This window comes from Drosophila gunungcola, assembly GCF_025200985.1.
Source record: "Drosophila gunungcola strain Sukarami chromosome 3L unlocalized genomic scaffold, Dgunungcola_SK_2 000014F, whole genome shotgun sequence".
NCBI lineage: Eukaryota > Metazoa > Arthropoda > Insecta > Diptera > Drosophilidae > Drosophila > Drosophila gunungcola.
In genome coordinates this window covers 62,992-85,238 of record NW_026453182.1, presented here as the reverse complement: position 1 = coordinate 85,238, position 22,247 = coordinate 62,992, and the positions used below count along the sequence as shown (strand labels likewise).

The 22,247-nt window shown below is 39.6% G+C and overlaps 5 protein-coding genes across 7 annotated transcripts; 4 read left to right on the top strand and 1 right to left on the bottom strand.

The window, feature by feature from the left end:
- Nucleotides 1–1,460: 1,460 nt before the first annotated feature.
- On the top strand, nt 1,461–3,736 carry LOC128259940 (protein commissureless 2). The gene is made up of 2 exons (XM_052992579.1): nt 1,461–2,143; nt 2,862–3,736. Exons 1-2 carry the CDS (start codon nt 1,684–1,686, stop codon nt 3,443–3,445), a joined length of 1,044 nt encoding a protein of 347 aa, XP_052848539.1. The 5' UTR covers nt 1,461–1,683; the 3' UTR covers nt 3,446–3,736.
- Nucleotides 3,737–4,663: 927 nt separating this feature from the next.
- On the top strand, nt 4,664–14,062 carry LOC128259941 (glycoprotein-N-acetylgalactosamine 3-beta-galactosyltransferase 1). Of its 3 annotated transcripts, none has more exons than XM_052992582.1 (4): nt 4,664–4,840; nt 12,237–12,342; nt 12,426–12,710; nt 12,770–14,062. In XM_052992582.1, exons 2-4 carry the CDS (start codon nt 12,265–12,267, stop codon nt 12,905–12,907), a joined length of 501 nt encoding a protein of 166 aa, XP_052848542.1. In that variant the 5' UTR covers nt 4,664–4,840; nt 12,237–12,264; the 3' UTR covers nt 12,908–14,062. The 3 variants fall into 3 exon arrangements, with proteins under 3 accessions (XP_052848542.1, XP_052848541.1, XP_052848540.1); XM_052992581.1 differs by lacking the exon at nt 4,664–4,840 and adding an exon at nt 6,706–6,830; XM_052992580.1 differs by lacking the exon at nt 4,664–4,840 and adding an exon at nt 9,445–9,839.
- LOC128260139 (glycoprotein-N-acetylgalactosamine 3-beta-galactosyltransferase 1) lies at nt 13,844–15,762 on the top strand. The gene is given in 6 exon segments (XM_052992921.1): nt 13,844–13,876; nt 14,057–14,194; nt 14,196–14,461; nt 14,525–14,621; nt 15,235–15,531; nt 15,598–15,762. Coding segments are annotated over 6 exon segments (996 nt in total).
- On the bottom strand, nt 15,579–19,210 carry LOC128259938 (polypeptide N-acetylgalactosaminyltransferase 8). Its single transcript, XM_052992576.1, is given in 4 exon segments — nt 15,579–16,663; nt 17,111–17,748; nt 17,751–17,887; nt 18,657–19,210. Coding segments are annotated over 4 exon segments (1,770 nt in total). The 5' UTR covers nt 19,004–19,210; the 3' UTR covers nt 15,579–16,015.
- Nucleotides 19,211–19,592: 382 nt separating this feature from the next.
- On the top strand, nt 19,593–22,212 carry LOC128259954 (putative inactive polypeptide N-acetylgalactosaminyltransferase 11). Its single transcript, XM_052992601.1, is given in 4 exon segments — nt 19,593–19,890; nt 19,950–20,280; nt 20,282–20,716; nt 21,259–22,212. Coding segments are annotated over 4 exon segments (1,674 nt in total). The 5' UTR covers nt 19,593–19,597; the 3' UTR covers nt 21,874–22,212.
- The last annotated feature ends 35 nt before the right edge of the window (nt 22,213–22,247 follow it).

The following is a 22,247-nucleotide window of genomic DNA, read 5'->3' as shown; positions in this document are numbered from 1 at the left end:
TACACACACATCAATCCCATAAATGGACAACTGTTGTATCTATTCGATCCTCGGTGCCAATCCCCATTCTCAGTTCCATTCCCAGTTCCATTCCCAAGACCCAAGACCTAACCCTACCTGCTGCTATCGCCAAAAAGTGATCAACCCAAAGCCAGGTGATCATCGCGTCGCCCACAAAATTGCTGCCCGAAATAAGATATCTGCACGTAGCTGTAATTTAAAACTCCACCAAGCCAAATAAAAAATGAAAAATAAAATTGAAGAAGAACAAGAGAAGTATCGGGCCCCTTTGGGCACACAAACAACAACATGGCAACAACAGTCCCACAAACACATTATCCTACAGAAATAATTTATCTTTTCCCTTCGACAATGTGGAGGAAAAAGAACTGAACTGTACACACAGAGAAAAAATGTGCAAGGGAATTTTAGGGGGCTCATTTTCTAAGTAACTAAGCAGGTAGGAACAATGACATCGCATAGGAAAAAATACAATCTAATTTAGTACACTTAGTGGGGTTATTACTTAAACAATTACTATAAATTAGACATTGTCATCGTTTAAGTATACTTTGCCAAGAGTTAAAGGTGTTTAGCTGTAACATTTGCGTTTTAATTATATGCATTACATTGTTTGTTATATTGTTTGAGCTAAATATATTTTCAAGAACTTTGGAATCGCAATTTTTTGATTTACATAATAAATTATATTGCTGACTTGCGCGATATTTACCGATATAATTAACACTGCAAACTAATTTAATTTGTAGACTTATTGGGGAATTCACTATATTCATTAAGCAAATATTAAAGTAAACGATAAATGCTGTTCGCCAAAAAAGAACCCCAAAATGTATATCCTCTTTTAGGTTTTGAGATTAACAACGTTTTAGTTAACTTTATCAGCGCTATAAATTTTTGTATATATGAGAACAAATGTTTTGGCTAAATTAAAACATTTAAAGAAATTTATCTTTATTTGTAATTTTCCGTTTTTCCTTTTCTTTGAGTGCAAGGAACTGGAGATATGTCATTTGCCCGGCTGCAAAACGAACCGAAATCGAAGAAGCCGGCGGAGAAGTGAAGATCGATGCTCATGCTCCGTGGCTTGCTCTCTTCCCGATCCCCTCTCCCCTCCTTGTCACTCGCTCTTGCCTGAGCAACATGTGCGCCGCTTTGTAACGCCAATTATGGTCCCATAATTCCAGGGCATTGTCTCTGCTTTGTGGGATCACAAAAGACGCGCTCCGGGAATGGGAATTACAAAATGCAAGATCTTTTCACCGTGGCGAGAGAACGTTCTCAGCGATGCGTAACCGAGCGGCAAATGAGCAAAAGAGAGAGGAGTGATCTCGATCTTGGCCAGGTAGAGATAGACGGATACTCTCTCTCAGCGCGCCTCTCTTGAGTGGAACGGAATTGAGCTGGCGGAGCTGCTCGGGCTGACCGCTCGATCGGCCGCTCAAATCAGTTTGTTTGTGGACTCAGACGTCGACGGACGTGTGCGTTCGTTAAAAGAAACCGCTGATTAAGAACGATCTACGAGATACAGATACAATTGCAGATACCGATACCGATATCGAAGCAGTGAAAGTGTGCCGCTCCGGAGACACAGATACAAAAAAAAAATAAGCAAATAAAGCTAGAGATTAATCCGCCTGGCGACCGATATAAAAGTGAACCATGGAGGGCCTGCCGCGCACATTAAACTACGAACTGTCGCACGATTTGCATTTCGACCACTACGCCGGTGCCGCCGCCCAAAAGATTCTGAACAGCGGAAGGAGTTCTCCCGAAGCCTCCACGCCCACGATCACCACTTTCGATTCCATTGCGGGCAGTGATTTCCTGAAGCAAATCGGAGCGCAGATCCTCAGCTCGATCCAACTGAAGCATCACCACCAACTCAGCGAAGTTAGCCATCCGAAGAACTCCACCAGCGAGGACATAATGGACTTCGATCTGGCCAATCGCGTTGTGCTGGACAGCAGCAGTGTGGACCAGTTGCAGCAGCAGTTGGAGTACGACAAGTTCATGAACGAGGTCTGGATAGGCATCGTCTTCACCCTGATCCTCATCTCGATGGTCTTCTGCATCTGCTCCTGCTTCCTGTACCACCAGTTCCGAACCTGGAAACGCAATTGTAAGTATTCCGCACTAGAAATGGAAAAGTATGGAGTGCCTATTAGAGATTAAAATCTTATCGAGTACTTGTTTTGATTAGCCAACTCTGCCAAAAATTACCGCCAATTGAGGTCACATAAACAAGCAAAAATTCCAAGCCATTAAAAATATTTTATAGTTGGAATTAGTTGACCTGCTATGGCTTCAATCGTCATCAGGGAAGTACTCCATTAGGAGTGGAAATCTTTTTTTTTTTTTTGTCTAATTCCGTCTTAAGTGCTTCCACATCTCCGTCATTATCTAATGATACACTTTATTATGCCTAGGCATTTTCAGGTCGTAAACTAAAGTGTTTCGTTAACTGACGCATAGTTCAAGAACAAACTTCAAATTTTTACTATTCGTGTTGACGCTTAAAAAGCCGCAAAACCCTTTAAAAAAAATTAGCACATTGCCGGCGAAAACAAATCAGAAAGTACTGGCAAAAAACCTCAGAGAAATTGGGCTGCCTCAAAGTGTAATTCGAAAGCGCTGCCAAGGCAATTATGAGAAAGCATGCAGCGTTGGGAAAATATTTAAAAAAAGTTAATGGCAATGAAAGCCAGCAAATAAGGGAAAACAAATGCGAGCGCACAGCAATATTGCAACTAGGTCGAGGTCTTTATTAATCTCACCCAGCCACTTCCACTCCAGCGAAGGCAAATAGTAATAAACAATTATTGTTCTTTGTTTTGCAGATCGCAACAATGCAAATGGCTCCACGCAGTGCACCATTGTGGATATAGAGGCGTTGAAACTGCACCCGGAAGCGGAGGATCCGGTGCCGGAGTACACCCTGGTATCTGGATTACCCAGCTACGAGGCGGCACTGGAGCTGCTGCAAAAGTCGCCCCAGTCATCCTGCCTGATTGTCTACCCGAGTGTGTTTAATGTGTTCAATAAGCAGGATAGGAGCAGCCAGGAGTTGCAGCACCAAACTGCAGCATCAGCGGTTGAGAATCGGGTTGCACCGCAAACACCTTCGTTTTGTGAGGCCACAATGCCACTGCTCCCAGTCGCCACCACACCAGCAACACCAGCAACACCAGCAACAGCAGCAACAGCAGCAACAGCAGCAACAGCAACACCAGCAACAGCAACACAAGCAACAGCAGTAACATCAGCAACATCGCCCACGTGCGAGGCGATTAAGCCGAACTTTGTGATGATGCCAATTGTGCCCAGTTATGCGGAGGTATTCGGCAGCTCCTACAAAACCGTCGACGAGAAAAAGAAATCGAAGTCGAAAGACAGCCAGGTGAAAGATGATGTCAAGCGGTAATGCCATCTCACGGATACCAACGCATCCAACTGAGCTCTGTGATATTTTCATTCATGCTGGAAAGACATACTTTATGTAATTAAACTAAGCGCTGTGATTATCAAAAAGACGTTACTAAACATACTACTCGCTACAAAATGTGTTAGCTAGATAGTTTCACCAGAGTGTACTTAATGATTTTGTATCCAGTACTTATGGCAACATAAGGCGGATGATAAATGTATGTTATTAGACATAAGTAGGCCACAAACTAATTATTAATAAATTATACACCAGAAACTTAACAATTTACATACTGAGTAGTTTGATTATCTGACCCTGAGACATCTTTTGAAGCAATTGCAGCTCTTCATCCGACAGTTCCTTTGATTATTATTTTCACATCAATCGGTTGACATTCAAATTGATTCATTGATGCTGCAGCAACTGATTTGATTGACGCCAGGAACAGATGGCACACAAATCCTTTGCCAGGGCCACTCTACCCCCCAAACCCGCTCCACTGAGCTTTATAAATAGCTCCCAGCTTCGGAGCACAACAAAACCCGGTAGATTGAGATAGTGGCCGTAGATAGATAGATAGATAGACAGATAGAGACAGTTCGATTTGACATTGAGCTAAGGACGTGATAGCTTATTCGACTGCCACTGCGACTGCCACTGCGACTGCGACTGTGCACAATGCAGTTGTGCAATTGTAATTTCGCATTGATAAGCTAGTAAATCCATGTATAGGTATGCAAATCGCTGCCGGAGACAATAGACATAATAAATGATCTCAAACATTGCGATGCTTCGTCTGTGGACGTGACTGCCAGTTAACCCCGTGCTGGAAAACGTGGCCGAATCCAAAGGCAATTCGGATTGTGGTAGGTCTTACGATTTCCTCTATCTTTCAGAGGAAGTTGTTTTTTTCAAATGTCTTCTTATTTTTCTCCCCGCATTCCATCAGCTGAGATAGGGCCTGATTAGCGTTAGTGATCGGCTGCAACTAAGTTACTATCATTGCGCTATCTGCAATCTGAAACAACCCGTAATTGACATTAACAAATGGAATGAATTCTATGGAAATTAATCACATAAGTGCAATGGATTTGTCGCTCTTTGCCGCCGCCATGTGATTTTTATTTATCATTATTATTATTATCGTTATTGTTGTATTTATAGATTGCCGGTTGCAGTTGCAGTTTCCGTGCTTCATTATTATTATACCCATTTGAATGGGTAAACAAATCACCGACAACTAACTAGAAATCCACATGTGAGAGTGCGAATAAATTGCATTTATGCGAGCGCAATAAAAAGTTATTTATCTGACAATCCGTGATCCGTGATCCGTGATTCGTGATTGGTAATCGGTGATCAGTGTTCGGTGTTCGGTGATCAGTGGACGAGGTAGTGTGAAATGGTCCAAGTTCTGGGGAAGAACCTCTTGCGGTTGCAATTTGCATATTGGTGGGAATACTTCACCTGAAAGCCGCTTATGCAAAGCAATAATTATTAATTGCAAATGCAGTTGTTATTTACGATCGCTTCTAGTTTATTTGACAGTTTATGACATATTCCCCGATGAGACGCCTAACTTACTTAGCCCCACGTCTAGCACCTATGAATATTTAGCCCGAGTCCGCCTTCACAAGGGCTCCAATGATCTATGGATTTTATGGTCTGAGTCGAGCTCTCGCTTCGACTGCTAAGGTAAGCGCAGCTTGACCAAAACACGCCCACCAATTTGTCAGTTCGCCACAATGTGTGCAAATTGTTTCATTAGGCGACTTTGGACGGCAAAAACAATGCCAAAAAATTGCGACGAGCGCGTGGTCAGTCGCTCAGGTAATCGCCTCACGTCCAACAACAACCATATCGAATGATTCCCCACCAAGAAAGCCAAAATATTGGCTCTGTTGGTTAGCAGAACAATTCTGTATTATTCAATCCGTTTGCTTATTACAGCGGGGCCATATAACTTGAACACAGCCATTACGGGGCGTAAAACAAATAGTTCCAGTGCATACTTGAAATTGTTGCTAATGAGTTTTAGTATCGGTTTTTTTATGTTAGCCATGCTAATTGCCAGTCTAATGGACTGAAGCCCAATTGGTTATGAAGCCAAATGGCCAGTTGCAGGCCTGCAAATATGGCAATTTGTCTATGCTTTCACCTTAGCTCCGCAGCATGAGCACTTTTATTTTCGGTTTTATTTTTATTTTCATTAGCATTTGCATTGCCGGTTTTAACGGACGGCTGCCAGGAAAAACATGTGTCGATCGCACACGCCACATCAAAATATTATACAACATAAACAACATAATTAGCTCGATATGCAAATCGCGGAATCCGCGGCAGCGAGAAAGCGCAACCAAAGGGCAATTTATTAAAAGCCCATCCGTCGGATGCATCTCCGATTGCAAGAGTGAAAGTTGCAGGTTGCTGGGGCAGAGGACAGAGAGCAGAGAGCAGAGAACAGAGAGCAGAGGACAGAGGGCCTAACCCCCGAGCTAATGAAGCGGACAATTTATTAATAAAATGCACATTAGCCCACGTTTATGGCCCCTCACAACACGCGGACTTGGCCGAATGAATTTTCAATTAAGCGCCAAATTCGTGGCCCCAACCGATGTAAAGTTTCCGAGGTGGAAGCTGGAAGACACCCATAGCTGTAGCCATAGCCATAGCCCCAAACGACTAACTCCAGACTCAGACGAATCGCCGCCGATGTTTGAAAGCGAAACCGGTTGGCCAACAGCCGCTGGCCGAAAGGCAACGTCATACGCAACATTTGACCCACTTTTTGTGCAGGCGGCTAAAGCCGAAACCAAAACAAACACAGAAAATAAAATAAAAATTAAAATTGGCAAGCCTGTCTCTGCCATCAAATGGTTCGCAAACGGTCACCAAATGCTAACACACATTTCTATAAATATTTTTATGGGGTCAACGTTGCTTGTCCAAATAAAATTGAAAATATATATTACACAAACAAGCCAAAGCATTGAAATTGATTTTAGCCTCGAGAAAAATAATTATTTAAAAACTACAATGGCTGTGTAAATAATATCGATCCAATAATTAAATATTAATTTAAGCCCATTGACCTAAAACACAACATTTATTTAAAGGTTTTTAACATTTCAAGGGTGTTTACCGGAGATTATAGCCAGTTATTTTTCGGATCTCTATAAAATGTTTATTAATGCATTGCCGAGATTCTTTTTAAAAGCCACACACTGCCTCAAATTTGTTTACCTCCCGTGTCAGTTGTGGAGTTTTTTATATAGCCACGCGTTAAATTTGTCCGCGATGTATTTATCGTTTCCTTTAGACTTTGAGCAAACAGTTCCAACTGATGCTGCGTTATCTACTTGGATTTTAACCTGTTTCAAAGGTGAATGAAAGGTTTGAAAACCAAACAAAAAAATAAAAAAGAAAAAAGCAGGCAAACAATAGCAATAAATACTCTCTGCCAGGGCAACAATTTCGCAATTTGATGTGTTTGCCTTTGTAAATGGCAAGCGAGAATGCGACGCTTGTGAAAATATTTGTTCAAAATGTTTTCCATATATGTAGATATGGTGGGGTGTAAAAGCTTTGCCACAGGGTCAGATAGCAAAAAAAACTAAGAGCTTTGTTTAGATTAATAATCAGTATTGGAGTTCTGAGAGCCTGGTCTAGGCAGACCACAAAATATATAAATTTGGTTGTTGTTACTTCGTGCTGACAAGCAACCACAAATGCAAAAATTTGTCTATACACAAACTAATGTTCCAATCAAGAAAACTAAAGAATCTGATTGAAATTCCTTGGAAAAAAAAACCATAAATTGATTTTGGGCTTGGCTTGCAGAACTGCATGAAAATGCCATTTGGGATTGGGTCAAGCATGGAATGCAAATTAGTTACTGACAAACGTTCTACGCTCCAAAAGTTTAGCAATATAAAAATCTGTGCACTTCAGATTGTTATATATTGCCAGCACAAAATGCAGTCGGTTCAACTTTTATGCTTAATTCAATGGAAATATTTACCTCAATTGCGTTGCCAAACAAAAGCCAAATTAAATCCTATCTTCATAAAAATGTATAAAAAGTTGGTGTGTTCCGAGAAGCCTGACTAAAAGAAAAACAAATAAAAATGCAAATAAAAGTTGTACGATTCAAAGTTATGGGCGCGCTGCAAGATACTGTAGACGTGAACCCAAATCATAAAAACCCAACAGCAAAACTCCGGCGAACGAGTTAACTGCGATGCGCTAACTGTTCCTATCTTGGGCGCTGCCATCAGAGGAACATCAAAGTGCAGCAGTGGGGGTTCGGATTGGATTTGGGATTTGGAATGGGATTGGAAATGCACCGAGAAGAAATCCAATCAAAAAAAATGGTTAAAAATCTTGAGATGTCTTCACAAACAAAGATACAATTAAAAAAAAGTTAAAAAGTTAAGAGCAATCCTTAGAGCAGGTAAAAAATTTTAATGTTAAAAATATTGCATTTAATTACTAGCAAAGTTGTTTACAGAAAATGTATACAATGTATATTAAGAATATGTATTTGGGTATTTAAATAAGCGGATGATATGTACAATGTGTTTAAAATTCGTATTTTATTTTAAATATTTAAATTTATTTTCGTAAGGCACAATCCTAAGACACTTATTAAAAAGGAATACAAAATTTTAAAAAATTAATTTTTGTAATTTACCTTAACACAATACAATAAAAATATCAATATTGTTTTATGAATGACAGGTATTAAATCGTACATCGCTTTATAAACATATCTCGAACACTAAAAATTAAAAAAAATTGGTAAAGCTACTCAGCCTTTTCATTAGAAATACATTGTATTTATTAGCTGATAAATATAAAAATTTCACAGGGATAAGTTTTGTTTTCATTGAAAACTCTTATGAATTTTTGGAAAGAATTTTCTCTGTGTGATAATGGGATTGGGACTCGGATTGGGAGCTCGCAGCAGCCAGCCTCAGCGGTTACAGATGCAGATGGAGATGCAGACAAAGATACAGATACATATAAAGTAGGTTGCTGCAGGTTTGTTTTCCTGATAAGCTCGCGCCATGAGATTAGCCTGTTTTCCCCCCGCCCATCACCCAACAATTTGTTTTTCTTTTGCCGTCTTTGTCTGTTCTGCGTATTTGGCTGCGGTTTAATTTTATGGGCCAAAGATTTTATTTTGTAACTTAATGTTTGCTTGGCTTATAGGAGATTCGGAGCAGCAGGTTGTTGGTTTCTTCCTTTATTTTGGTACTCATCTGCTTTCAACAGAAATGCACTTAAATTCTGAGATGTTGGGCGACAGCCATTTACATTTTATAACCCTTTTTATTATTACACTTTAATAGTATCCATTTGTAGTGCTTAGTGGGTACTATTTAAAAAAACATTGATTAGTCAATCAACGAGTTATTCGCCAAATTAGTTCATTGTGGCACAAATTTTGGTAATCATAGTTGGTTAATTATCTCCACCTCCACCCACACAGTTACCGCTTTCCACCATCGGATTACTAAAATGAAATCAAAGCATGGTAATCTTATCGAAATTTTGCTACCCGCGGGCAACCAATCGTGTAATTTTGCTTAATTGGCCCAACGAATCGAGTTAACACTTTGCTGGCTAAATAAATATTTTAATTAACTATTCAAATCGTACATGCAATCGTCAGCCCATTCACCAATTAAACTTTATTTAATGAAATTAAAACGACCAACAAAAAATCAAGATAATTTTTTGAGCAGAATTAAAACTAATCAATGTTTAATTATAGGAAACTGTCTGGCGATAGATTATAGCTTCCTACTCCCACTAAAAAATCACTTAACCATAAACAAAAGCCGGTTAAAGCAATAGCTTCCGTCTGTTTTTAAAATACCTCGCATGGGTGCTCATCGAACCCCCAATAAATGGAGAGGGTTAATTTCTATCTGCAGGTTGATAAATGTCTTATCTAAAATTGAAAGTTAACACTAGTTTAGTTTGAAGTCATGACTTCACCCAGACGTGTCGTCTTTTTCCTGTTCTTGGTTTTGATTTTCTTTTTGTTTGTAATTCTCTTTTACAATATTAACGGCATTGAAAGAAGACCGCCAAAAACCAGTCTCAAACATGGTTTGGATCCACTGTACGAGGAGAATAGAGTACTCTGCATGATACCGTATGACTATTATAACCCTAATACTGCCAAATATGTAAAGCGCACTTGGGGAAAGCATTGTAACGTATTGCTTTTTGTGAGTGGCGATGTCGATGATGAACTGGAACCCTACGTGCCTGTGATTAATTCCACGGATACGTGGACTTTGGTCCAGCGAGGACTGATGCACGCCTATCGATTCTATGCCGACCAAGTCGACTGGTTTCTCAGGGTAGAGCCCTCTAGGTAAGATCCCCATGTTGTTTACCAGATCATAACTTTATTTGAATTGCTTGATTCAGTCATAAATTGCAGAGTCGCTCTTTGTCGCCTCCCTTTATCGCTAGATTGTTGTCATGATATTCTAAACATTCGACTGCCACCCTTTTCTACACTAAAAATAAAAACCTAAAGGTTCTCGCACTTGAATTTATAAGCTTAGCATTGTGAATTTATCTTGAAGAAAACAAGCATTTAATTTAATTTGATGACATATAAACCTTTTTTTTTTTAATTTAGGGAAATATAGGGAAATAACAATTGTTTCGGAGTCTAAAAGTAAAAACAAGTTTAAGTAGTACTACATTTTAAGAATATGTGCTCAAATTGATATTTTATATCAATGTGCGTATAACGGATTGTTACATTTATCGCTCCTTCATTAAAACTTTTAAAATTTTGTTAAAATGAATTTTAATGAAGCGTTTACAATTTAAAATTTAAACCCTTTTGTTGCATTTACAACTTTGGCTTGGTTTCTATGTTTATATAAATATATTTCATTTTTAAGTTGCATAAAGTTAAATCGATTTATTAATTTTTTTCGGTGCCTTATTGTTCATTCTTGTTGTTTATTTTTATGAGCTCTGAGTTCGGTGGCCGCCTCACTCAACATATTTTGACTTCTTTCATTGATAAAGTTATCAGTCAGCCTTCGGCAGTGTTTGTTTGTGCTCGAGTTTGAGTTTGAGTTCGGCTTTGGATGTTCCCGTTTACGTTAAGGTCTACATCCCGTTGCCAGTCGGTTCCGTTCTATTCACTCCATTGTAGATCGATTTTTCTTCGGCTTCCCTTTGTGGTTTGGCCCACAGAGAGTTTCCTTTGGCGAGGAGCTGGGGAAAAATATGCGAAGGAAGTGCAAGTATCTATGGGCGATAGTTTATCTGTCTTTTGTAGGGGAACACAATGCAGTTCCCCACCCCGGTTCCCCATTTTCCTCTGTGTACGAGTATAAGTCGCTTGATTGCTCTCCAGGGGAGGTTTGCCTTCATAATTGGTACAAATTTCAGTCCTTAGTTGGAAACGAAAATTTTCCCATGGATTTTCATTCACGGTGCGGAATGCCATTAGCATAGTTCGCCTCAGATTATGCTGATAACTTGACAAATGTATTTCTATTCAAAGCGGGCGATCACAACCCAATCGCACTGCACTCCCCATTCATTACGAATTTATGAAAAACAAACTATAAATTAGACATTTATTGACAAGCATCAGAGTGCCACTCTGATTCGCCGACACTCACTATTTAAAATATATTTGCAATTTGCGCTATCAATTCGATTTGATTTTTTGCGCACTTTGCAAAATGCAATTCAATTAATCTATGTGCTTCTGTTTACACTCGAACGCCAAGTTAATGGCTATATAAATGTCGGAATTTTCTATATGCTCCGTCGTAAATGTTATTGATTAGGGCGCATTATCAAGAGTTTTAAATATTGAAAAAAAAATGCGTGTCAAGGGGTCAATTAAGTGTGCCGGAGTGCTGTCGATGGAAACAGTGTTTTTCTAATTTATGCCGTCATACATAATTGGAAATTTATTGGATGTGATGTCAACACCAGCCATAGAATATTACAAAATCAATTGAATTGGGATCGGAATATTTATTCCCTGCTTAATCGTCTTTGAAATGACTTGATAACTCGACTTGGCGGATGCTCGGTGTGGTCGTTGGCTGGCAATTAAAAGTTTATTTCTATAGTAACAGTCATTAAAGTTGGGGGTTTTATTGACCAACTTCCAGCTTGGATACAGAATAACTTTCGCACAGCCTAATGACAGCATAACTTGTCTTGAAGCATACTTAATTACAAGCCTTCGTCAGATGACAAAACAATGCGAAATTGATACATTGTGAGCCGGAGTCTCGACATTTAAGTATATAGTACCTCACCTCATCGACGTTATCTGCAATTACTGGTATTGTGGTCCGGTTGTTTGGCAAATAATCAACACCGTGCTTATGTTCTTTCACATTTTGTTTTTCGATTTTAGCCAACGCTGTTTGCGTCGCCCATTTGCGGCTTGAACTTGGACTTTGTTTGCCTAGCGTGTCCACGATTCATTCAAAAACGGATCTGGCCATGTTGTTCTCTCGGTTTTTCTAAGAGGCAATTGTTTGCCTTTCGTTGTACACTTATTCAAATTTTTTGAACATCCATAGACTCACGCCGAACAATTTGGCTACATGACATTCGTACATATTTGCACTCGGCTTTGTATGCACAACAGATCACTGATGGGTTTTATTTTTATTGATATGCACGACTTTGCGACGTGAATGAAGAATGAGAATAATTAGTTGGCACAAAAGAAATTTTCGCCTGACATTTAAGTGTTTTCCTACCTATCCCACAGCTTTGTTGTTGTGGAGAATCTCCGGTATATGATAGGCCAACGGAATTATTTACCCAGTCAACCGATATACTTTGGCTACGAGCTCGAGAATATAGTCACGCATAAGGTGAGTTTGGTGTATAAAATTAAAGTTCTTTAAAAACCAAGAAATATGCATAATCAGTTTTTGGTTTTTCTCACCTAATTAAGCCCTTTGTCCACCACCAAAGTGGCTACGTAATCAGTCGCGAGGCCTTAAGGCGGTATACAAATGCATCGAAGGATCCGGAGAATAGAGAATGCCAGCACTGGCAGGGATATACTGAAGGACTGGATATATTTCGCTGTCTGAACCATGTTAATGTAACCATAGCCGAAAGTCGCGATGAATTGGGAAACGAAACTTTCTCACCTATTGCAATGGACCACCATTTCTTGGATGGCTACAATAATATTCCTTGGCTCCATAATCTAACATATCATAAGGTCCCTGAGGTAATGATATTATTATTAGTTATCTTTCGCTTTAATGTTTTTTCATTACATTTTTATAGACAACAGTGCCCCTATCCGAGCGCGCCATAAGTTTTCGTGTAGCATATCCGCCTCAAATGTATGATTATTATTATTTTGTTTATGGAATGAGAATCTTTGGCACTCCCATGCAAAACACAATTGAATTTAGACCTTAATAAAGGACTCACCTCAGGCAGCTGTCTACGATTTTCCTTCCTGATGTTTCAATTACACCGGGACCGAGGGCTTTGGTTACTTCCTAGTAATGCCAAGTAACCCACATATCATGTACTCCATCACATAATTCATTTCACATACGGGAAAAGGGGGAGGATAAACGTGTTCATCAATGAATCTGTCGACTCGCCTGGAGTCTCATTTTCCCAGTGCCCTTTGTCTGTGCAAAATTACTTCCGTTTTTCTTCGATTTTGGTCTCTTTTTTGCCCAACTGCCAAGTGTCATTGTTACATCATGTCTGTGGGGAAGGGAAATATCCGTATGAATGCAATATTGCACTTTTCCCTGCTTCCTGTAACCTTAATCATGTGTAGGCCTTGGCTTACCTGCTAGATGCCACAACTCATCTGGTAACTTGAGCACGTAAACTGAGACATTAATGTCCCACATAAGCAGAATATCGCTTACCTTTCACAGGTTTCACATGAAAACCATACATAGTTGCTCACATGTGTTTATTGAAATCTATACAAACATTTGTGGGCCTTTTGTTTTTGCAACAATGGAGGAGGCGAGCGGTTGAATAATCTTTTTTTATATATTTTTGACAGCTATTTGTTTTGTTGAGCAGGCCAAAAATAGATACGAGTATCTATGCAAATCAGGAAACGTGTTTGAAACGAATCAAAACTTGTGGGTTCGGGTTCCATGAAAAGTGTCACAACATGGCCTAGGGAAAGGGGGAACAAAAGTGCCAGATGAGGTGGCCAAGTAATCGATACTCCACTTTAAATTTGTCTAGTTTCTAGTTTAGTCAACATTTTATGGCCTGACCAAACCCTTTCCGGACTTTCCGAACCACTCTTGTCGCCCCTCCACTTTCAACTGCCAAGTTTTGCATCAACTCAAAAGCCATTCGCATCAATGAAAGACGATGGCGAAACGTCTTCGCAGGCGAAGTCGTCAGGTGGGTTAATAATTCTAATTGAAAAAGGCAATTTGTATGCGGCGGGCGAAGGGAAACCAAAGGCACCACGGACAGACAAAAGCACTCAATATAATTAAATTGACGACGGACCACCCAGCGCCAATAACTCCACCATCTGCACCAGCAATTCAAGTAATAGTTTCAAAATGCCACGACTAGTTCAATACACGGCGCCTCTTCCTTTGCGGCAAGAATAGGTTTACCCTTTGCACTGGAATTTATTTGCTACTCCTGGGCACAGCATGCTTTTTGATTATACGGCAAGTTTGTAGGGACTTCGAAGCTGAAGAGGTCGCAGGTTTCTGTCGCTCCACCTCCACGCATTTTCTGCATAATTAAGTCATATGCGTACCGCCACGAGCATGCCTCGATCCACATCCATCGCACTTGGGCCAAGCACTGCGATCACCACCTATTCGTCAGCGATGATGTTCATCCCTACTTGGAGCCGGCGGTGTTTCTGAATCTCCACGACAAATGGCTTCGGCTGAGGGCCCACCTGGAGTACGTCTACAAGTATCACTTCGATCAGGGGGACTGGTTCCTCTACGCCAATGATGATAAGTAATGTGGATGAGTTTTGCACTTGGAGAGAATCTCTTTTTTACCCAACAATTGCCTTTCAAGTTTTGTAGTTGTGGAGAACCTTCGAGACATGTTGAAGTCCTACAGCCCCGATGAGCTTATCTATTTCGGCTGCAAACTGCGCACACCCAACGGTTTGGTGAGTACTTTCAAATGAGTTAAGATAAAATAACACTTTTTACTTGATTTCTGTTTTATAAAAATTCAGTAAATAAATTACAGATTTTAAAGTCTGATTATAAGAATATTTAACTATCCTTAGCCATGCAAAAATTTAGAAGCTTTTAAAATTTTTTGAAAAAGGGGCACATTTTATTGATACAAATGTTCAAATTAAAAAAATCTTAATTCATAAAAGCCAACAACGTAAAAAAAGTTTTGACTCATTAAATTTGGGGTCTTAAGAGGAGGTAGAATTAATACATATGTTTTGATATTTTGTAAAATTTGTGTTAATAAATTTACACCCAGAGAAAAAACACGGAAAATTCGAATATTTTTACTGTGAAATAAATACTTTCTGTACTGTTTAGCCCCGAGGAGAATTTTGCTTAAATTATTTTATTTTTAAGAATGGAAAAATTTAGATTTAAAATGAAAAAAAAACTAAGTCTACAATTATTCCATTGAATAACCCAATTAAATATGTTAATAATTAAATTGCTATGATTTAGTTTATCTTAAGTAAGTTTATATCTGAAAAACAATTTTGTTCATGTTTTATGATTTATGATTTAATTAATCATTTGTAGGTCTTTATGTACGAAGGATCCGGCATTGTCTTCAGTGGAGCTGCTCTGAAGCGATTTACACTCGCTGCGCTGACCAACGAAAGCATCTGCAGCTCAAAGGGAAAGGGAAACGAGGCCACCGAGGAACTGGGTCGATGTCTCACCAATGTCAATGTGATAGCCGGCAATAGTCGAGATGAGTGGCAGGGACACCGATTCCTGCCCTTCGAATACGATGTGCATTTGGGCGGCCAGTTAAACGAATCACTCGAACTACACAAATATTTCCTGAGCCATTCATACTACCCAGTAATTGATGTAAGGCGAAAAAAACTATTAGCTTCGTTATGATTTTATTTCATTCGTAATTCAACTATTTTGCAGATGAACTTGCCGGTTTCTTTGCGATCAATTTGCTCTCACTTGAACAACATTAACAACATTTATGACATGTACTACTTTACATATAAAGTTCGAGTGTTTGGAGTTCCATTCGATTTTGAGTCTGATCACAACAATCTATGGAATAGACAACATTTACATGGATGATTTACTGGTGCTTTCCCGTCGACTTAGGCCTCTTAGTTTTAAATTAAAATACAATTGAAACATTTCAGGTTTGATTTTTTTAACCTGAATGCAAGAGAACTAAAGCTTCCCTATATAACAAAATTAAAGTTAGCTTAAACAAAATATTTCAAAGAAATTGTTTTTAATCTTAAACTATATACAAGATACGAGAAAAGTGTCATCTTGGACAAGATCATGGCAAGTTTGTTTATAAAGTGACTAAAGATAACATTTAATGCGTCTTGACATTATCCCAAAAGTGTTGCAATCTATGATTATTTTGGTATCCAAATTTCCATTGTTGCTTCGTGTTTTTCGGGTCACAGTCTCCCGTGGTGACACCTTTTCCATCCGACTGAACCTCCAAACAAACTCTGGAGTCTTTCATTTGGCCGGAGATCACCTGGCGTGTTTTGGGATCGAAGGACCAGAACTGGTTGCCCTTCTGCCGGTGGCAGTGGTAGGTATAAACATCCTCTCCCTGATTGCGCACCTCCAAGCACACGAGTCCCGATTGCAACTCCCGACGATTGGTCAGGGTCCAGTGCTGCTCAAGTTTCGGGAACACACGATCTGAACTGCAAAAACCTAGTTTGGGTCGTGCAGATGCAACCTCTGTGCGCTCCAAACAGAGTTTCGTCGTGGAAAGGCTCTGTAACACTCCAGTAGCGTATTCGGCGGGGTCTATTACGGGATACAGATTCAGGAAGTCGGATGCCAAATTCGTCAAAAACCATTTGAATGACTTGCAGTGAAGGCGCTTTCTAAGTTCTCGTTGCTCGGCAAGATTTCCAGTGGGAATCACAGTTAAGTGTGGCATATTAGCATAAACCTTGTCCTTGAATTCATCCAACCACACTTCAGCCACTCGACGGTAGTTCTGAAAGGGATTTTACATTTAATCATATACCAAGCATATACCATATCAACATTTAGAGCATACATTGCAAACGGTTCAAAAACTTTTTAAGTAATGGCAATTAAACAAAAAAATAAAAGAAACCAAAAAGAAATATAAATTAAATAAAAGGTTTGATTGAACGGTTTTAACCCTGGCTTATAATACACCCAGAGAAAAACCCCATAGTATATTAAACATTAAAGTATTTAAATGTTTATTTTTTTTTGAAATAATAAAATATATATAAAATATTAACATATTAATTGGTTATTCAACAGGAAAATTTAATTTTTTTTTTTTAAATTTAAAACTAAATTTTTGCACACTTTAAAATAAAAATTAAAGGGCCGAAAATATTTAATTCAAAGTGTAAATATTTCGATCTATCATGATTTTTCTCTGGTTGTATATAATATTAATTCTTACCCTTTGTATAAGTTTCCTCTCACTAGCTTTGTCCTTATCGGTATAGCGAATCTGGAAGTTGGCCGATCTGTAAAGGTGGCCGATCCTGGAGCAGGGAACCTCGAGAATCTGACCGCCGCACAGCCACAACTTAAGGCTCAGCTCGAACTGATCGCCTCCCCAGATTTTCAGTCCCTTGTCATAGCCACCGAGGTCGGCGAACCACTGACGTCCGATGGCAAAGAGGCCTCCATTCATGATGGGATTCTTGTGCGGAGCCGGCATGGCCACCGCCTCCTCCTTGAGCAGCGGCAGCTGTATGTAATCGAATTGCCAGTTGAAGAAGCCCCTCGATGGCTTGCCCCTTCTGTAGGCAAAGTTCTCGTAATCAATGGTGTCTATGATCGGGGTGGTGCAGGTCCTGTTGTCCTTCAAAATGGGAGCCAGCAGTGGCTCCAGCCAGCCGTGCGTGACCTCCACGTGGGCGTCCAGAAAGACCAGGACATCGGCCAGCGCCCGGTTGGCGCCGAAGACGCGGGCCTGCATCAGACCCACCTGCGTGGAGATCCTATGGTGCTTCACCATGTTGAGGAATTTGATCTGCAGGAAGTCGTTGAGCTTCTCGTCCACCTGGCTGCTGCCATCGTCCACCAGGATTATTCCCTGAGCAGCAGAATGGGCGTCCGACTCCTCAGGCTGCTCAGCGTTCGCAGCAGCACGCTGGCCTCCTCGTTGTGATACGTTATCACCACACTGACCGACGGGAGCTTTTCCAGCGGGTACCCGAGCTTTTTACAGCTGTCGAAAGATCGCACAAGTCAGAGAGAGAGAGAGAGTCTTATAACATCGCCAGTGATGCCGGTGTAGCTTTTCTATAGTATTTGCGTCTAACTCTGATTAGCTTCTTTTGTTAAATCTTAAAATATTTTTTTTTATGCATTTTAATTTTTTAAACGTTGTGTATGGTAAGAGTTGAAACTACAAACTACAAACCTTAGGGGATTATTATTATTATTATTGAAAACTAACTAATGTAACTTTTTTTACAAATAAATTTATTTAATAATGAATTGCATTTTTTTTTTAATAACCCAATTTCAACACACACAAAAGAAGCGACGAGATAGATAGGCAATGGAGATAATCAGTGTTGACATCGCCAGCATATTCAGCCCAATAGTAGATGTAGCTGGAACCAGTTAGGAATTCAAAGTCTTTTCAATAGCATCTTGCGATTTTATTTAAGCCTATACTTGACCTTAATAGGAAACTAAAATAAAGGCAAGATTTTGCGTCTTTTAACTTTAAAATAAATATATTTCCTAGATTGAGTAAACTTTAAAATGTGTCGAAAACAAGGGAAAAACCATTTATAAATTTCTGAATAACTTCTAGGCATAGATTTAATTAAAATAAATTTTGATTCACTCAAGATTATTTTGAATTTGAATTTTTGTTAATCGTTTTTTTCCCTCTCTGAAGCATCGGCATCACTGAAACTCACTCTTATATTGCCAACTATCAACACGCTCAGTAAGCTCTCGAAGCTCGTTCTCGACCCACTCACCTGCGATGCCGCATGTCGTAGAGAGTTCGCTCCGGTGAGATGCGCTTCGAGAGCCAGGCGTTGTAACCCCTTTCCCGCTGGCTATTCGCGATGGCCTCCAGTTCCTCATTGGTCCAATTGCCCCTCGCCGGACGACCCAAAGCCCCCAGTTCGGGAATGACCTCCGACTCGAAAACCGCCTGCAGATCGCTTATCTCACGCTCCAGACGCGACGTCGTCGAAGACACGTTTCCATCGCGCTGCCGTTCCAATTTCAGCGTATACAGGTAGTAACAGATACTGCCACTGGCCATCAGCAGTAGCAGCAGCAACAGCTTCTTCTTTTGCCTCAACATGTCCAGGCACATAGTATCACAGAAACAGAAACACAGCTGTCCGGAACGGAAAACCAAAACTTTCGGCTTAAACCGCGCAGCGTTTTGGCCAAGACTGAAGCTGGCCAGCTGAGAGTGTGACGAGAGCGGTCTTCTACGCCTGTAATCCCATCTTATACGCTGCGAAAGTTTTCGATTCGGTGGCTCAATGAACAAATCAGGGGCGGGCTTATTTAAATTACGAGGGCTGAGATTAGCTTTAGGGCATGCAAAGAAATGCAGAAGTTAAATAAATGAATAAATTTAATCAATAGTTTTTGAAAATTTAGCTATTAAGGTCAATTGTCAATCTTTCAATTAGGTTAACAAATATTCGAATGCGTTAAATGTATTGAGCCTACGGATACCTGATATATTTTTTTATATATTCTTGAATAAATAATTCTTATTAATATCAAAATAATATCAATAATAACATCAACCGAAGTTCTATGAATCTACCAAGTAATTCGTAAGTCTTCTACCCTATCGAATGAATTCGTTTTACCTAAACCGCATTTAAATAGAATTTAAAGCATTGTTAGAAAACACATTTTTAGTCGTTAACTGAGAATGAAAGTAATTAGAATGAAAGCACTCCGTTGCAGAACATTGTGCACCTGTGCGATCTTCGGCCTAGTATACTGTACCATTTCGATTTTTATCTGGCTGATGTATACGGATAATCTATCAAATGCGACAGTGGATTTTGAGTACTTTGCAATACGAAATCTGGGCGATCAGGGAAAAGATGCCCATTTGCAAATGACGAAAAAGGACCTCATGGTGGCTGAGCAAAAGTTCGCTTTATATCAATTCAATGCTTGGCTCTCCGAAAGAATTCCGCTGAACCGAACACTGGGGGACTATAGGGATGCGGAGTAAGTAGTCTATTATTTTAAATATAATACCCTTCCCCGCAATGGATGCCCTTCCTCAGATGTCGCAACATCAGCTATAGTTCGAAGAGAAAAGTCACAGCTAGTATTATTATAGCACATCAACAGGAGCATCCACAAACTCTGCTGAGAACAATCAACAGCATTAATGCGCAATCCTCTTCAAATATAGATTATGAGATAATACTGGTCTATGATGGAGTGGCCGATATAGATGTGTTTAGGTATATAACGTCCAACTTTCCTATGGTAATACAACTGGAAGTTAAGGATTCAAAGGGACTCATACACGCTCGTTTGACTGGAGCTAAAAAAGCCACTGGCGATGTTCTTGTGTTTCTCAATTCCCACATGGAGGTCACGAGGGGTTGGCTTATCGCCGCTACTGGAACCCATCTTCTTTAACAAAAAAGCAGTCACTCAGCCCGTTATGGATGGCATATCCAGCGAAACCTTTGGCTACCAACGAATGCCAGAGCCTGAGCAAATGGCATTCGACTGGCAGTTGGAGCGAATCTGGTTGCCTCTGGATATGTACTCACTGAAGAACCTACCAAAACCATTCGCATCCTCCCTACTGGAGGGACGTGTTTTCGCCATAGATAGCAATTGGTTCCGGCATCTTGGCGGATGGGATGATGGCCTCAGGAACACTGGTGGCGATGCCCTCGAACTCAGCCTCAAAGTGTGGCAGTGTGGCGGTCGCATCCTCACAATTCCCTGTTCTCGAGTGGGACTCATCTTTAAACGGGATGAGGCAGTGGCTCAAATAGCTCCGAATAGAAACCACAATATACAAGTCCGAAAAGTAGGTGAACATATATTAAGTTATCATTCACCTGGAGGAGCTACCATTTATTTTAATCTTACTGCTAAAGTTTGGTCCATCGTTTTTCGTAAAAATATCTTGTACTGTATCAACGGTTGAAAAATTGTTTATATTACCTTGTATATTTATTTTATTGTTGCTTACTTTTGTATATCTCGCTTTAACTACTTGACTCCTAAACTATTTTTGTCAAATTAATCGTTTTCATTTAATTGAATTGACTGTAAACGGTGGTACTATTTACTGAGAATTACAATGGCTTACAAATTTAAATCGACAATGTCCTTCAGAGATTTGATTACCATTGTAGTTGGCCTGACACTCAAAATTATTTGTATGTTACCATTTGCTTTGAGTGTAATTTACGCTTTTCACCTGTTTAAATGTTTTTTTTATTTTTTATCTTCTGTTTTGCTTAACCCATTTCGGTCATCGATAGCTTATTTTGAATGTTTGCTAAACAAACCGTACAATTACAGAAATATTTATTTTGTTTAAAACATTTTATTCTTATATTGCAGAATTTCAAACGGGTTGTGGACGTCTGGTTCGACGAGTATAAGCTTCATTTTTATCGGTATAATCCAAGGTTGCGAAATCTGTCAACTGAATCGTTAGATGGACCGCGAGATCTGCGTCGTCGCCTAAATTGCAAATCATTTGGATGGTACAGAAGCCAAGTGGCGCCTCCATACAGGGACCATTATCTTCATGCCGGACTTTCCAACTATGCGGTCGGTAAAATAATACCCTTTGCGGCGCCAAACTATTGCCTAGCTATTAGAGCAGGAATTCCAATCATGAGGAAATGCAATTCCACAAAATATGAAGACTGGACATTGACGCCTCGCTGCCAACTGAAACATGGTCAAATGTGTCTGGATGTGGACTCCCAAAATAATGTGAAGGTATCGAAGTGCACTAAAAAGATACCGGACCATCCCTGGCAGTACAATTACCAGCACAGGTCCTTTGTCAGCATTGGAAACAAGTGTCTGCAAATCGGTTTTAAAACGGTCGACCTTAGTTTAAGAACTTGTGATGATAATGTGACACATCAACGTTGGATGTTCACTGGGGTGACGGACACAACATTAGATCACACCATGGAAGTGTGTTTAGGTATTAAAAATTAGATCTTCTATTAATTCTCTTTTCTTCAATTCTCGTAAACTTCAAAATCAATTTCTTACCCAAACTTAAAACATTTTGTTGTGCATACTACTTTATTTTATTTCGCTTATTTTTTAGATTGCTTAAAATATAGGGATCAGACGAAAAAAAAACTTTTCAATTTTAAAATTAATTTTAGTTAATAACGATATCTTTTTACCCAATTACTACAACTAAGTATGATGAATTTTAATAAGTATAAATTCTAATAACCTTATTTCCGTTTAGCTTAAGGCCAATTGGAATTTGGCAGGTATCGAGAGGTAGCGCTTGTATAGTTATTGAAGGCACTAATACCTTTTAAATATTAATTATTATACATCTATAACAACAGTTC